Source organism: Eucyclogobius newberryi, unplaced genomic scaffold (genome assembly GCF_026437365.1).
Source record: "Eucyclogobius newberryi isolate DKJ021-1_F unplaced genomic scaffold, fEucNew1.0.hap1 SCAF_6, whole genome shotgun sequence".
Lineage (NCBI taxonomy): Eukaryota > Metazoa > Chordata > Actinopteri > Gobiiformes > Gobiidae > Eucyclogobius > Eucyclogobius newberryi.
In genome coordinates, this window is record NW_027316278.1 from 8,969,498 (window position 1) to 8,983,376 (window position 13,879).

The window sequence follows — 13,879 nt, forward strand, 5'->3', positions numbered from 1 at the left end:
TTGGAAAATGTATAATTCTACTGAGATACCCCCACCACTCATTTATTTATTTATTTTTATTTTACCAGTTAGAACCCAATATGTTTCAGCATCACATAAATCATTTAAAAAAAACATTTGCAGATATTTAATAAACACAGGTGATGTTTATGGACTGTTTCTAGCATATGCACAAATGTTAGGCCGTTTTTAGTATTTACTTTAACTATTTGACCACTGTTTTCTGCTTCATACTCAATATAACCACACCAAATGTCGTGTCTGTGTCTAATATAATAGATCCATAGTCTATGTTTACAAATGCACAGGCTCCTTCGCTCCTCGTCAGGTTTGCAGCTCAGCATTGGTTGTCTGCTGCCCTCTGGTGGTCAAAAGGGTCCACGACAGCGTCCCTTGCTCTCCTCAGGATATATTATGTGATTGTGTGAGACGTGATTACTTTCCTTCAAACAAGTTCACCGTGCAATAGACTGAAGCGAGGAAAGAGCAGGGTCACGTGACAAAAGAAACTCCCTGGGAAAGAAGTAACGCATTATAGAAAGTAAAATAAACACATGACCAATTGTGTTTTTGTGGCAGACTCAGTGAACATGTGGTGGTGATATGATTTTAGAATGTATAGCTGTGGTTAGGGATGTCAAAATTCAATAAATCTAAATCAAATGTGACGATTATTGTGTTGATTATTGATTATTGATATGATTATTGTATTACTGTGACCAAACAATAGTGAAATCTTTCGTTTTCTTTCAATCCCGTGCTCTAAAATGTTGCTAGATAAAGTTAAACGTAACAAAAACAGCCAGAAAAAAAAAGTTATTTACATTTAGGTATTTTTTTAGTACAATAGATTGAACTAAATATACTTAATTTTGCTTCTAAAATCGTCACAATTTATTTATTTGTATTTTTTGGTTCTTAAGATTATATTGTGACCTGAATAATCACGACTATCGATTCATTAAATAATCTTGACATCCCTCGTTGTGATTGACGCCCTAATTATTTTGTGTTTTTATTACGATTTTTTTTTTTAAATTGACATTGAATTTCATTTTTTTTGACATTGTATTTTGACATCGAATTAAAAAAAATGCAACCGTATTTATATACAATGAATATTTTTACTAGATACGGTGTCAAAAAAAAAGAAAAATCGTATAAAAACACAAAATAACCTTCATAGACGCTGATGCGAGTTTATTTTGAAAGCCGAACTGTGAGCGGAAGTCCTCCTGAGAGCGGGGCTGTGATTGACAGCTCTCGCGTCCGTGCGTCAGTGCGCGCGCGGCGATCTGGACCGAGGAGACTCATCACCATGGCACCGCTGGGAATCAAGGCCATCGTGTGCGACAGTGAGTCATTTACAACTGTTTTTATCACAGTTTCAAACTTTATCACACAATATCACTTTGTCTTTGCACTTTGATATTGAGGTTTGACGTATTCTATTGTCTAAAAGTTGACAACCTACACGAAGAATTCTTACTTTTTCTTGACACTTTTTTAGTTTACATCCCCGTTTTAGTTTAATAATGTATGAAATAATGAATTCTGATTTTCGTGCTCCTAAATCATCATCTTTGTGGTTCTGCCGGTGCCAAAGCGCGTAAAAGCGCGCGGCCACACCGGGTTTACCAGTTTAAAAAACGTACTCTTGTGTTTCCAACCATCTTCTTCATCCCTTTAATTAATGTATGGACAGATTATTAAGTGAAGAGCGTGATTTCTATGGTCATTTCGTTGTTTTAAAGGCTCTGGACAAAGGTGCGTATTTGGAGCGCGTCCCCGGGGCTCGTATTAAATCCTGCCTCGCTAATCTTTGTCAGTGCGGATTAACTTCTTTGCTTGACGTGGTTCACAGAGGAAACACAAACATCCACACGACCGGTTTGTGTTTATTAAAAGAGCTTCTTGCCACGTGATTATTTTCATATTTCTTATTAGGCCCGAGCGCCACAAGCTGGCGAGAGGCCTATTAATCTCGTAAGGCCGTGCGAAGCACGGCTGCGAAAGTGCGCACGTAGTGCGCACGAAATCGAGCGCAAAGCGCTCGCCCACTTCCAAACACTCACTAACGCACTCCTTCACTCATGCACGCCCCGTGCATACTAATTAGTAGTAGGAAAATGGAACATTACCGTTGTAAACGGGCGAAGCCCGTGCAAAAGTGCGCACTAAACGAGCACTTTACATTCATCCCCATATAAAGCACTCATTTGCGCTAAGTAGCTCACGAATATGTTCCCCATCTCTTGCATGTTCCGTGCATATAAGCATGTAATGCAAAAATTGAACATTATTACTGTATAGAGGGCCAAAAACACAAAGTGGGCGGAGCCCACTCAAAATTAACGAAAGTACCCGTCAGTGACCAGGGACCCACACCATGAGGTAGGAAAGCGCGAGCGCTTTCCGAAAATGTATAGTTTATGATATTTGAAAAATGGGAAACATTGTTTTCGCATCGGAATATTATTCTTTCTTTCTTTCTTTCTTTCTTTCTTCTTCTTCTCGGGACCAACCCCCCTATTTTTCACCCAGTGAACATTGACGAAAAGTCACAAAAATTTGCACACCTCTAAAAATCGTGCCTCTCTACATTCTGGCTATTTCCCTTTTCTAAAATAAAAAAAATTGGCGCGTCAGCGCCACCAAATGTACCAAAAATGCATTGAGAGATGGGAAATGACCCAAAAAAAATCTGATCGTAGAATCATGAAATTTGGCGCAGAGGTAGATGGTGACAAGAGAAGTAAAAAATATTATTACGGCAACGCCGTCCCCCGAACCAAATGTCGGCCATATTGCTTCAAAAATGGCTAAACATGACTTCGGAGTTTTTCCAAACGTCGTACTTTTACGAACTCCTCCCAGGGCGTTGGCCCTAAAAAGCTGAAATTTGGTGAAAATGCTACTGAGGAGTGGGACATCAAAAGTTATCCAAATTACATTGATACCTCTCACGGTCTCTGTGCGGCGAAGCCGCAAACTGTAACTAAAATTTCAGAAATCTCCCATATTTAAAATTTCTGCCGTTTGCGCAGATAAAGTCCGAATTGCATCAAATTAGAATCAGTTGTTAAACTCTTTGCCCTAAACCTACTTGAAGTGAAATTAATTAATTTGGCGCGACAGCGCCCCCTATAGATTTTATATGGAGGTTAAATGTTTAGTTTTGCGAAATTATCTGAAATTTGACACACAACTTAATTTTAGCATCCCCATCAAAAAAGTCAATGAGACCCATGTCATAATTGTTATGGCTTTGCCGTAGCGATGATCGAAACCTCCCATGTTATTCCAATGGGGAAATCACCAGAACATGCTTACACTTATAAATACTTTCACCAACTCCTCCTAGGGCGTCAGCCCTATTAACGTGAAATTTGGGGAGACTCATCTTCAGGTGTGGACCATCAAAAGTTATCCTAATTTTTATTCTAAGAGTCACGGTCTGTGCGTGAAAGCCGCACATTTTGCCAAGAATTCAAAATAAAATTGCTTTTTGATGGTAAAACAAAGGGGAGAAGATGTGACAGCGTCACAGATTCAGCAGTAGGCGTAATAAAAGGACAATTGGGGCGCGTTAGCGCCCCCTCCTCTTGCGGCGTGGCGGCGGCGTAGCGAGGGCCGATCATTGCCGCTTGCGGCTATATTTATTTTTATTTTTATTATTAGGCCCGAGCCCCAGCAGGGGGAGGGCCTATTGCTCCCGCAACGCTGCCGAAGGCAGCGTTGCAACTGTCTGACCAAACATGCGGGCGCAGCCCGCATGTTTGGTACCCCGTCGCCCCTGGCAAGTACAGTGAACTAGCCCATGCCGAAGGCATGGATCATGCATACTTACTCCTGCTATGACAGAAATAGTCAACAATTAGTGAATGGGCGTAGCCCATTCACTAATTGTTGACAACAGCAGCGCGAAGCGCTGCATTCCTCCAAAAACCCTCCTGGCATCGTCCCGTATGCGAGAATCCATGCCGCAGGCATGGGCCATGCTTGTATCTGCTCAAATCAATGGAAGTCTATGGGGAGTGGGCGGGGCATCCCGACGGAATAGGGAGTGACGAGCGCGTAAGCGCTCGTAATGATGATTCCACCCCATGGCGGCATGGGGAAGGCTTAGAGCTTTCAAACGATGTATAATTTGTTGTTATAGAAAAAACGGCTATATTGTTTTTGCTAAAAATATTATTATTATTATTATTATTATTATTATTTTTCTTGTTCTTCTTCAGCGCTTTGATCTCTAATTTGACCCCCTGAACATGCTCAAAAACTCACCAAACTTTGCCCAAAATTCAGAATCGGCGAAAAATTTTGTTTTTTCTGGGCCATTTTTTTTTGCGTTAAAAAATGGCGCGACAGCGCCACCGACAAAAGTCAAAATACATTGCGCCTATGGGAGACGCCCCGAGGTCAACTTTGGCGTAAAGCTACGAAATTCGGGACACGCATTCCTCTCGTGAGGACGAACAAAAAAAATCATTGTGGCCACGCCCCCAGACTTACCCTATGGCCGCCATCTTCCTTTGAAAGTGAAAATACGCTGTGTTAGTCATTTTGTTCACGTCAAACTTTGACGAACTCCTCCTAGGGCGTTTTGCCCACCGACTTCAAAATCGGCGTACGTCCTCTGGGCAAGTGGGGCATCTAAAGTTATTCAATTTTTTGAGATACCTTTTACGGTCTGTGTGCGGCGCAGCCGCAAAGTTGGACAACTTATTTTGGAATATTGCAGATCTAAAAATTGCTCCCATTTGATCAAAACCAGTCCGATTAGGACCAAATTTGAATCAGTTGTTAAACTTTCTAGTTTGGACCAGTTTAGGCTGACAAAATTGAAATGGCCGCGATAGCGCCCCCTACAGAGTGACCTTTAAATTAACATTGAAGGTCAAAAATTAGTTTTACCAAAATTGTCTAAACTTTACCCAAAATTCTATTTTGCCGTCCCGATCACAAAAGCCAATCACAAAAATGCCTAAATATTTACGGCGTAGTCGTAGCGATGACAGAAACCTCCCATGTTATCCCTATGGGAAAACCGCAAAATCTCTCAAATTACCACATTTTTATGTTTTACACTTCAACGAACTCCTCCTAGTGCGTTTTGCCCACCAACCTCAAAATCGGTGTACGTCCTCTAGACAAGTGGGGCATCTAAAGTTATCCAAATTTTAAGGATAGCTTTTACGGTCTCTGTGCGACGGAGCCGCAAACGTTTCCCAGAATTCTGACTATTTGGCCTTCAGAGTGGCCTATAAACAATAGAGTTTTTCCAAATGACATGACATTTTGCACTAAATTCTAATTTGCCATCCTGATCATACAAGTATGAGAGCCAAAGTCATATTTTGTACGGCGTAACCGTAGCGATGACAGAAACATCCCATGTTATCCTTATGGGAAAATCGCAACATCGCTCAAATCACCACATTTTTACGCTTCACACTTTAACAAACTCCTCCCAGGGCGATTGCCCGATCAAGCTCATATTTGGGGAAATCATCTACACAAATGGGGCATCAAAAGTTATCCATATTTTGATTTTAAGTGCTACGGTCTCTGTGCCGTGGAGCTGCAAATATACTGTCACAAATGGGAAAAACGCCAAATCCTTGAAATGTTCACATTTATGCTTCACACTTTAATGAACTCCTCTGTGGGCAATAGCTCGATCAAGCTCATATTTGGGGAAAATAATCTACACAAGCGGAGCATCAAAAGTTATCCATATTTTTATTCCAAGTGTCACGGTCTCTGTGCGCTGGAGCTGCACATTTGACCGACATTTGTGTTCATTTGCACTGGTTAAGCACAGCATTGTACATGTCCAATGTGTCACTGTCTTAGTTCTTAGACAATTGCGTTAGCGCCAACTCTGTAAAATGCAGAGAGCAGAGTCGGAAGGCCGGCGGCCCGCGAGGGCCGTTGGATGCCGCTTGCGGCTTTAATTTTTCTTGTTCTTCTGCTTTTTGAGCTCTAATTTGACCCCCTGAACATGCTCAAAAACTCACCAAACTTTGCCCAAAATTCAGAATCGGCGAAAAATTAGATTTTTTCAGGGCCATTTTTTTTTTCGTCAAAAAATGGCGCGACAGCGCCACCGACAAAAGTCAAAATACATTGCGCCTATGGGAGACGCCCCGAGGTCAACTTTGTCGTAAAGCTACGAAATTCGGGACACGCATTCCTCTCGTGAGGACAAAAAAAAAAAATCATTGTGACCACGCCCCCAGACTTACCCTATGGCCGCCATCTTCCTTTGAAAATGAAAACACGCTGTGTTAGCCATTTTGTTCACGTCAAACTTTGACGAACTCCTCCTAGGGCGTTTTGCCCACCGACTTCAAAATCGGCGTACGTCCTCTGGACAAGTGGGGCATCTAAAGTTATCCAATTTTTTGAGATACCTTTTACGTTCTGTGTGCGGCGCAGCCGCAAAGTTGGACAACTTATTTTGGAATATTGCAGATCTAAAAATTGCTCCCATTTGATCAAAACGAGTCCGATTAGGACCAAATTTGAATCAGTTGTTAAACTTTCCGGTTTGGACCAGTTTATGATGACAAAATTGAAATGGGCGCGATAGCGCCCCCTACAGAGTGACCTTGAAATTAACATTGAAGGTCAAAAATTAGTTTTACCAAAATGTTCTAAACTTTACCCAAAATTCTATTTTGGCGTCCCGATCAAAAAAGCCAATCAGACAAATGCCTTATTTTTTACGGCGTAGTCGTAGCGATGACAGAAACCTCCCATGTTATCCCTATGGGAAAACCGCAAAATCTCTCAAATATCCACATTTTTATGTTTCACACTTTAACGAACTCCTCCTAGTGCGTTTTGCCCACGAACCTCAAAATCGGTGTACGTCCTCTAGGGCATCTAAATTTATCCAAATTTTAAGGATAACTTTTACGGTCTCTGTGCGACGGAGCCGGCAACGTTTCCCAGAATTCTGACTATTTGGCCTTCAGAGTGGCCTATAAACAATAGAGTTTTTTCCAAATGACATGATATTTTGAACAAAATTCTAATTTGCCATCCTGATCATAAAAGTATGAGAGCCAAAGTCATATTTTGTACGGCGTAACCGAAGCGTTGACAGAAACATCCCATGTTATCCTTATGGGAAAATTGTAGAATCGCTCAAATCACCACATTTTTACGCTTCACACTTTAACAAACTCCTCCTAGGGCGATTGCCCGATCAAGCCCATATTTGGGGAAAATCATCTTCACAAACGGGGCATCAAAAGTTAGTCATATTTTGATTTTAAGTGGTACGGTCTCTTTGCCGTGGAGCTGCAAATATACTGTCACAAATGGGAAAAACGCCAAATCCTTGAAATGTTCACATTTACGCTTCACACTTTAACAAACTCCTCCGTGGGCAATAGCTCGATCAAGCTTTACTTTGGGAAATATCATCTACACAGGCGGGGCATCAAAAGTTATCCATATTTTTATTCCAAGTGCTACGGTCTCTGTGCGGCGGAGCAGCAAATTTGACTGACACTTGTGTTCATTTGCACTGGATTGGCCATGTCCAATGTGTCGCCGTCTGTCAAGTTCTTTTTTAATTCAACACACAATAAGGGCGCCATCTTTATCAAGTCGAAAGCGCAGAGTCGGAAGGCCGGCGGCCCGCGAGGGCCGTTGGATGTCGCTTGCGGCTTTAATTCTTTCTTCTTCTTCTCGGGACCAACCCCCCTATTTTTCACCCAGTGAACATTGACGAAAAGTCACAAAAATGTTCACACCTCTAAAAATCGTGCCTCTCTACATTCTGGCTATTTCCCTTTTCTAAAATAAAAAAATTGGCGCGTCAGCGCCCCCAAATGTACCAAAAATGCATTGAGAGATGGGAAATGACCCAAAAAAAATCTGATCGTAGAATCATGAAATTTGGCGCAGAGGTAGATGGTGACAAGAGAAGTAAAAAATATTATTACGGCAACGCCGTCCGCCCAACCAAATGTCGGCCATATTGCTTCAAAAATGGCTAAACACGACTTCGGAGTTTTTCCAAACGTCGTACTTTTACGAACTCCTCCCAGGGCGTTGGCCCTAAAAAGCTGAAATTTGGTGAAAATGCTACTGAGGAGTGGGACATCAAAAGTTATCCAAATTACATTGATACCTCTCACGGTCTCGGTGCGGCGAAGCCGCAAACTGTAGCTAGAATTTCAGAAATCTCCCATATTTAAAATTTCTGCCGTTTGCGCAGATAAAGTCCGAATTGCGTCAAATTAGAATCAGTTGTTAAACTCTTTGCCCTAAACCTACTTGAAGTGAAATAAATTCATTTGGCGCCACAGCGCCCCCTACAGATTTTATATGGAGGTTAAATGTTTAGTTTTGCGAAATTATATGACATTTGACACACAACTCAATTTTAGCATCCCCATCAAAAAAGTCAATGAGACCCATGTCATAATTGTTATGGCGTTGCCGTAACGATGACCGAAACCTTTCATGTTATTCCAATGGGGAAATCGCCAGAACATGTTTACACTTTAGACTTTCACAAACTCCTCCCAGGGCGTCAGCCCTATTAACCTGAAATTTGGTGAGACTCATCTTCAGGACCATCAAAAGTTATCCACATTTTCATTCAAAGAGTCACGGTGTCTGTGCGGCAAAGCCGCACATTTTGCCAAGAATTCAAAATAAAATTGCTTTTTGATGGTAAAACAAAGGGGAGAAGATGTGACAGCGTCACAGATTCAGCAGTAGGCGTAATAAAAGGACAATTGGGGCGCGTTAGCGCCCCCTCCTCTTGCGGCGTGGCGGCGGTGTGGCGGCGGCGTGGCGAGGGCCGATCATTGCCGCTTGCGGCTATATTTCTTTCTTCTTTCTTCTTCTCGGGACCAACCCCCCTATTTTTCACCCAGTGAACATTGACGAAAAGTCACAAAAATGTTCACACCTCTAAAAATCGTGCCTCTCTACATTCTGGCTATTTCCCTTTTCTAAAATAAAAAAAATTGGCGCGTCAGCGCCCCCAAATGTACCAAAAATGCATTGAGAGATGGGAAATGACCCAAAAAAAATCTGATTGTAGAATCATGAAATTTGGCGCAGAGGTAGATGGTGACAAGAGAAGTAAAAAATATTATTACGGCAACGCCGTCCGCCCAACCAAATGTCGGCCATATTGCTTCAAAAATGGCTAAACATGACTTCGGAGTTTTTCCAAACGTCGTACTTTTACGAACTCCTCCCAGGGCGTTGGCCCTAAAAAGCTGAAATTTGGTGAAAATGCTACTGAGGAGTGGGACATCAAAAGTTATCCAATTTACATTGATACCTCTCACGGTCTCTGTGCGGCGAAGCCGCAAACTGTAGCTAGAATTTCAGAAATCTCCCATATTTAAAATTTCTGCCGTTTGTGCAGATAAAGTCCGAATTGCGTCAAATTAGAATCAGTTGTTAAACTCTTTGCCCTAAACCTACTTGAAGTGAAATAAATTCATTTGGCGCCACAGCGCCCCCTACAGATTTTATATGGAGGTTAAATGTTTAGTTTTGCGAAATTATATGAAATTTGACACACAACTCAATTTTGGCATCCCCATCAAAAAAGTCAATGAGACCCATGTCATAATTGTTATGGCGTTGCCGTAACGATGACCGAAACCTTTCATGTTATTCCAATGGGGAAATCGCCAGAACATGTTTACACTTTAGACTTTCACAAACTCCTCCCAGGGCGTTAGACATATTAACCTGAAATTTGGTGAGACTCATCTTCAGGACCATCAAAAGTTATCCACATTTTCATTCAAAGAGTCACGGTGTCTGTGCGGCAAAGCCGCACATTTTGCCAAGAATTCAAAATAAAATTGCTTTTTGATGGTAAAACAAAGGGGAGAAGATGTGACAGCATCACAGATTCAGCAGTAGGCGTAATAAAAGGACAATTGGGGCGCGTTAGCGCCCCCTCCTCTTGCGGCGTGGCGGCGGTGTGGCGGCGGCGTGGCGAGGGCCGATCATTGCCGCTTGCGGCTATATTTTCTTATTATTTTAGTAATGCGTCAAAAATGTATCCTCCAGAACGTTATAAATGCCCATTATTTGCATAAACTTCTCTTCTCTGGTGGAGGGCCCGCTGCTTGGAGATGTTCCACAGTGTGGCATTAAGCGTACAGCCGCAGCCAAGTTACAGGCCAGATCTGTGGAGAGGCGATCACGCACACACACAGTAAGAATGGATGTTAACTGAGTAAATGCCAGAGTAATGCGTTTATTGCCAAATAGTGAAAGATTAAATACTTTCACACTGAGTTGCATTATATTACGGCGCGAAAACATGACCTCAAAACAGCTTTTTATGTTTGCATCGCTGTTTGATACACATTTATTTAAGATATGAGAATGAGAGAATGCTTTTCACAAATAAGAGAAGGACAAATTGGCCATGTGCTCACTATAAGTTGCGTTTTCCATTTTTCTCACTCTTTCAGTCACTATATTTTAACATCTGTAAACATGCAGTACCCAGTATGTTGAGCCTGTATACTACAACTGCATTACCAGGCTTACTACTGCAACAACAATAACAACAACCAGGCTGTAGTACAAATACCTCTGCTACTACGACCACTAGTACTGACGCTGTTACTGTTACTATCACTGCACTGCAACAAAAACTACAACAATCAGTACTACGGCTGCAACTACTCTGATACCGCTATATTCAGATATTTTATACATGTGTTTGTGCAGTTTTCTCAGCAGTTACAGAGTTGACAGAATCCAATTGGAAATATATCGTTGTCGTTCAAGTCTGAGTCTATTATTACCCCCAGATTTCTAACTTGATTTGTAGGTTTTAGAGCGAGACTCTGGAGGTGACACTAACACTTTCTCTTTGTTTCTGTAACAAAGACGATGATTTGAGTTTTGTCTGAGTTCAGCTCGAGAAAGTTGTTTTGCCTCCACACACTGATCTGTTGGATGCAGTGACAGAGTGAATCCACTGGTCCATATTCACCTGCTACAGTGAAACATAGATCTGACTTGTCTGCATCATTGTGATAGGACACATTTTCACTGTGTATCCGCTGATCTAACGGCAGCATGTAGAGGTTGAACAGAAGGGGTCCCAGGACTGACCCTTGGGGCACCCCACAGGTCAGGGTCATGTGGTCTGAGACACAGCTACCAATTTCAACTACTACTACTTCCTGTCTGTCAGATAGGACTTGAACCAGTTTAGGGCAGTGCCAGTGATGCCCATCCAGTCTCTGTAAGGACAGGATCGACAGTGACACGATGTTTTTAAAAAGGTGCATTATGTACTATTTAATGGCTCTGCTACCGGCTTGTGTCCATGAACATGTGTTTGCTTCATGTGGAATGTAAAACAAACCCTCTTTTCTCTGGTCATCATTCAGTTCAACAGGTAAAAATCTGGTTATTCGACCCCCAAACAACACATAAAACAACTCAACAAAACCTGCTTTTTCCACTTGCAAAATAGCTCAAAACTCTGTTCATACTTGACTTTCAAAAACACAGAGAAGCTTTTTAATGTGTCCGTCTCCTCCGAGCTCGATGGCTGTGATGCACAGTTCAGTTAGTGTCACTTTTGTAGACGTCTGCCAGGATCTCGATGAGGGAAACCTGAACGTATCACATACTGCGTTCCTCCTGGACCACACAAATGAGTAAAAAATAATTAAAAATGGATCTTTTTAAACATTTTTAATCTAATTCTTCTTAGTCTTTATTAGACAGGTGTGCTGTAGCGTGAACAGAGGTGGGCAATATCCAGATGTAGATAATATCGTGAATGTTTAAAATGTGAATATTGAGTATATCGTTTATAGTAAAAATAATATATATATATATTTCTATTTTTATATTTTACTACTAATGTGCTGAATAAAAATAAATAAATAATAACAATAAATATAATGTGATGTCTGCACTTTTGGAATAAATTTGACAGACATTTCACATTTGTTTTATAATCAAACCTTTACTAATGTGTTCTATTTTAACACATTTCCATTGAATGTATGAAATGTCGTTACTGGGAAACGATATAAAACATTTTACACCCTGAAGCGTGAACACAACATCTCAAACCTCTGCACCACCAGCAAGCACGAAACAAGTCTATTTCTTTATTTCTTCCCATATTAAAAACAAAACTATAAAACACAAAAGTCAGACACGACCAGAGAGAGCCACCGACAAGTCTATTTCTACAATTTTGTAACATGCTTGAACCCATTTCTCTCTTTGTTTTGTCAGGATGTTTAAAGCACTTCAAGATTTGGAAGTTAATTATTGTTATTCCTGTTATAATGTTCCACAGTATGACATTAAACATGACATTTACTCAATCAGGCATTATTTATTGCTTGAAAAACTCACAAAAGCTCTTAATGGCATCGCGTGCTGTCTCTGTGTCCTTGGGCAAGACACTTCTCTGTGTGACTCTTGTGGAACATGGAACATGGAAATGACTCCAGTAGAAGTGAAAGTAGCACATACAAGATCATCTTAAGTAAAAGTTGAAGTACCCGTTTAAATATGTACTGTAAGAGTAAGAAGTAAAAGTATTTCACACAGATTTCACATACAGAACTGTTAAAGTCTGTTATGTCATTATTTTGATAAAGAATTGTGATTTTATGTGTGTATTTTTGTTGTTTGTTGTTGAACTCAGAACCTGCTTTCAAATGTAGTGAAGTATCAGTAAAACGAGTACTTTTACTTTTGTACTTTGTTGCTGTCCAATACTGATAGTGGCCACATTTCCCCACTGACTAAAGCACTTCGAGACCCTTCGAGATAAACACAATAAGCGCCTATAATTAAAAGAAACCACTGTGTACCGTAGTTTCCGGACTGTAAGTCGCTCTGGAGTATAACACCAGCCAAAAAAACATATATAAGTCGCACTGGAGTATAAGTCGCATTTTAATTTGATTTATTTTATAACTTTATTTGATAAGATCCAAGACCAAGAACAGTCATTTAATCTTGAAATGCAATTTAAAATAATAACAGATGAGAGAACATGGTGAATAGGTGTACGTATGCTAATGCTAACACCTTCAGCTACATGATGTATGCTAACGCTAACACCTTCAGCTACATGACGTATGCTAACGCTAACACCTTCAGCTACATGACGTATGCTAACGCTAACACCTTCAGCTACATGAGGCACAGACAGAACTGTGGTAAGTGTCTGGTATGTTAACGTAACATATGAACAGTTATTCAGATAACTATAGCATAAAGAACATGCTAACAAGTTTACCAAAGCATCAGTTTTACCACAAATCACTAAATCCATTGAATTCTTCTTCCTCTGTGTCACTTCTAAACAACTCCACAAACTCCAGAGGTAGAGGAAGTGCAGATTCTTCTTCTGCGTCGCTTAGAGCCTAGAGCGCCCTCTTGTGGTTGTCAGTGTGAAAATAACAAATAATATCACATATAAGTCGCATCCTGGCCAAAACTATGAAAAAAGGTGCGACTTATAATCCGGAAAATACAGTACTCAGCCTAAGTGTAACCTTTATGAAAGACCCTGAACCTTAACTCTCCCACACTTCCTATTTACCCCCATGCCCCGCCTCCGTTGAGTGTTTATAACTCACCCGTCTGTTCGCGCGGCGTCTCTTGCGTGAGGTCACTTCCTGCGGGCACAGAAAGGTCTAGTAGCGGCGTGGCGTGGCGGGAGCCGCGGGTAAGAGGATTTGGCCCGGAGCAGATTAGAGGGCGGTGATTGCACACTGGAGTCTGACTGGCTTAGAAAACTGGGACAATAGTCGTCAACGCGCGGACGGGACGGGATTCGGGAGCGGTGTGAAAAGGGCCTTATGACACCTGACATGTTCTG

At 41.2% G+C, this 13,879-nt stretch overlaps 1 protein-coding gene across 4 annotated transcripts in view; it reads left to right on the top strand.

The window, feature by feature from the left end:
* Positions 1-1,249: 1,249 nt before the first annotated feature.
* stxbp1b (syntaxin binding protein 1b) overlaps positions 1,250-13,879 on the top strand; it is a 36,054-nt gene continuing 23,424 nt past the window's right edge. For all 4 annotated transcript variants that reach the window (XM_072433364.1, XM_072433365.1, XM_072433366.1 and 1 more), the window contains exon 1: positions 1,250-1,355. In XM_072433364.1, coding sequence (XP_072289465.1) covers positions 1,319-1,355 — 37 coding nt within the window. In that variant the 5' untranslated portion in view covers positions 1,250-1,318. The remainder of the gene's footprint in view (positions 1,356-13,879) is intronic.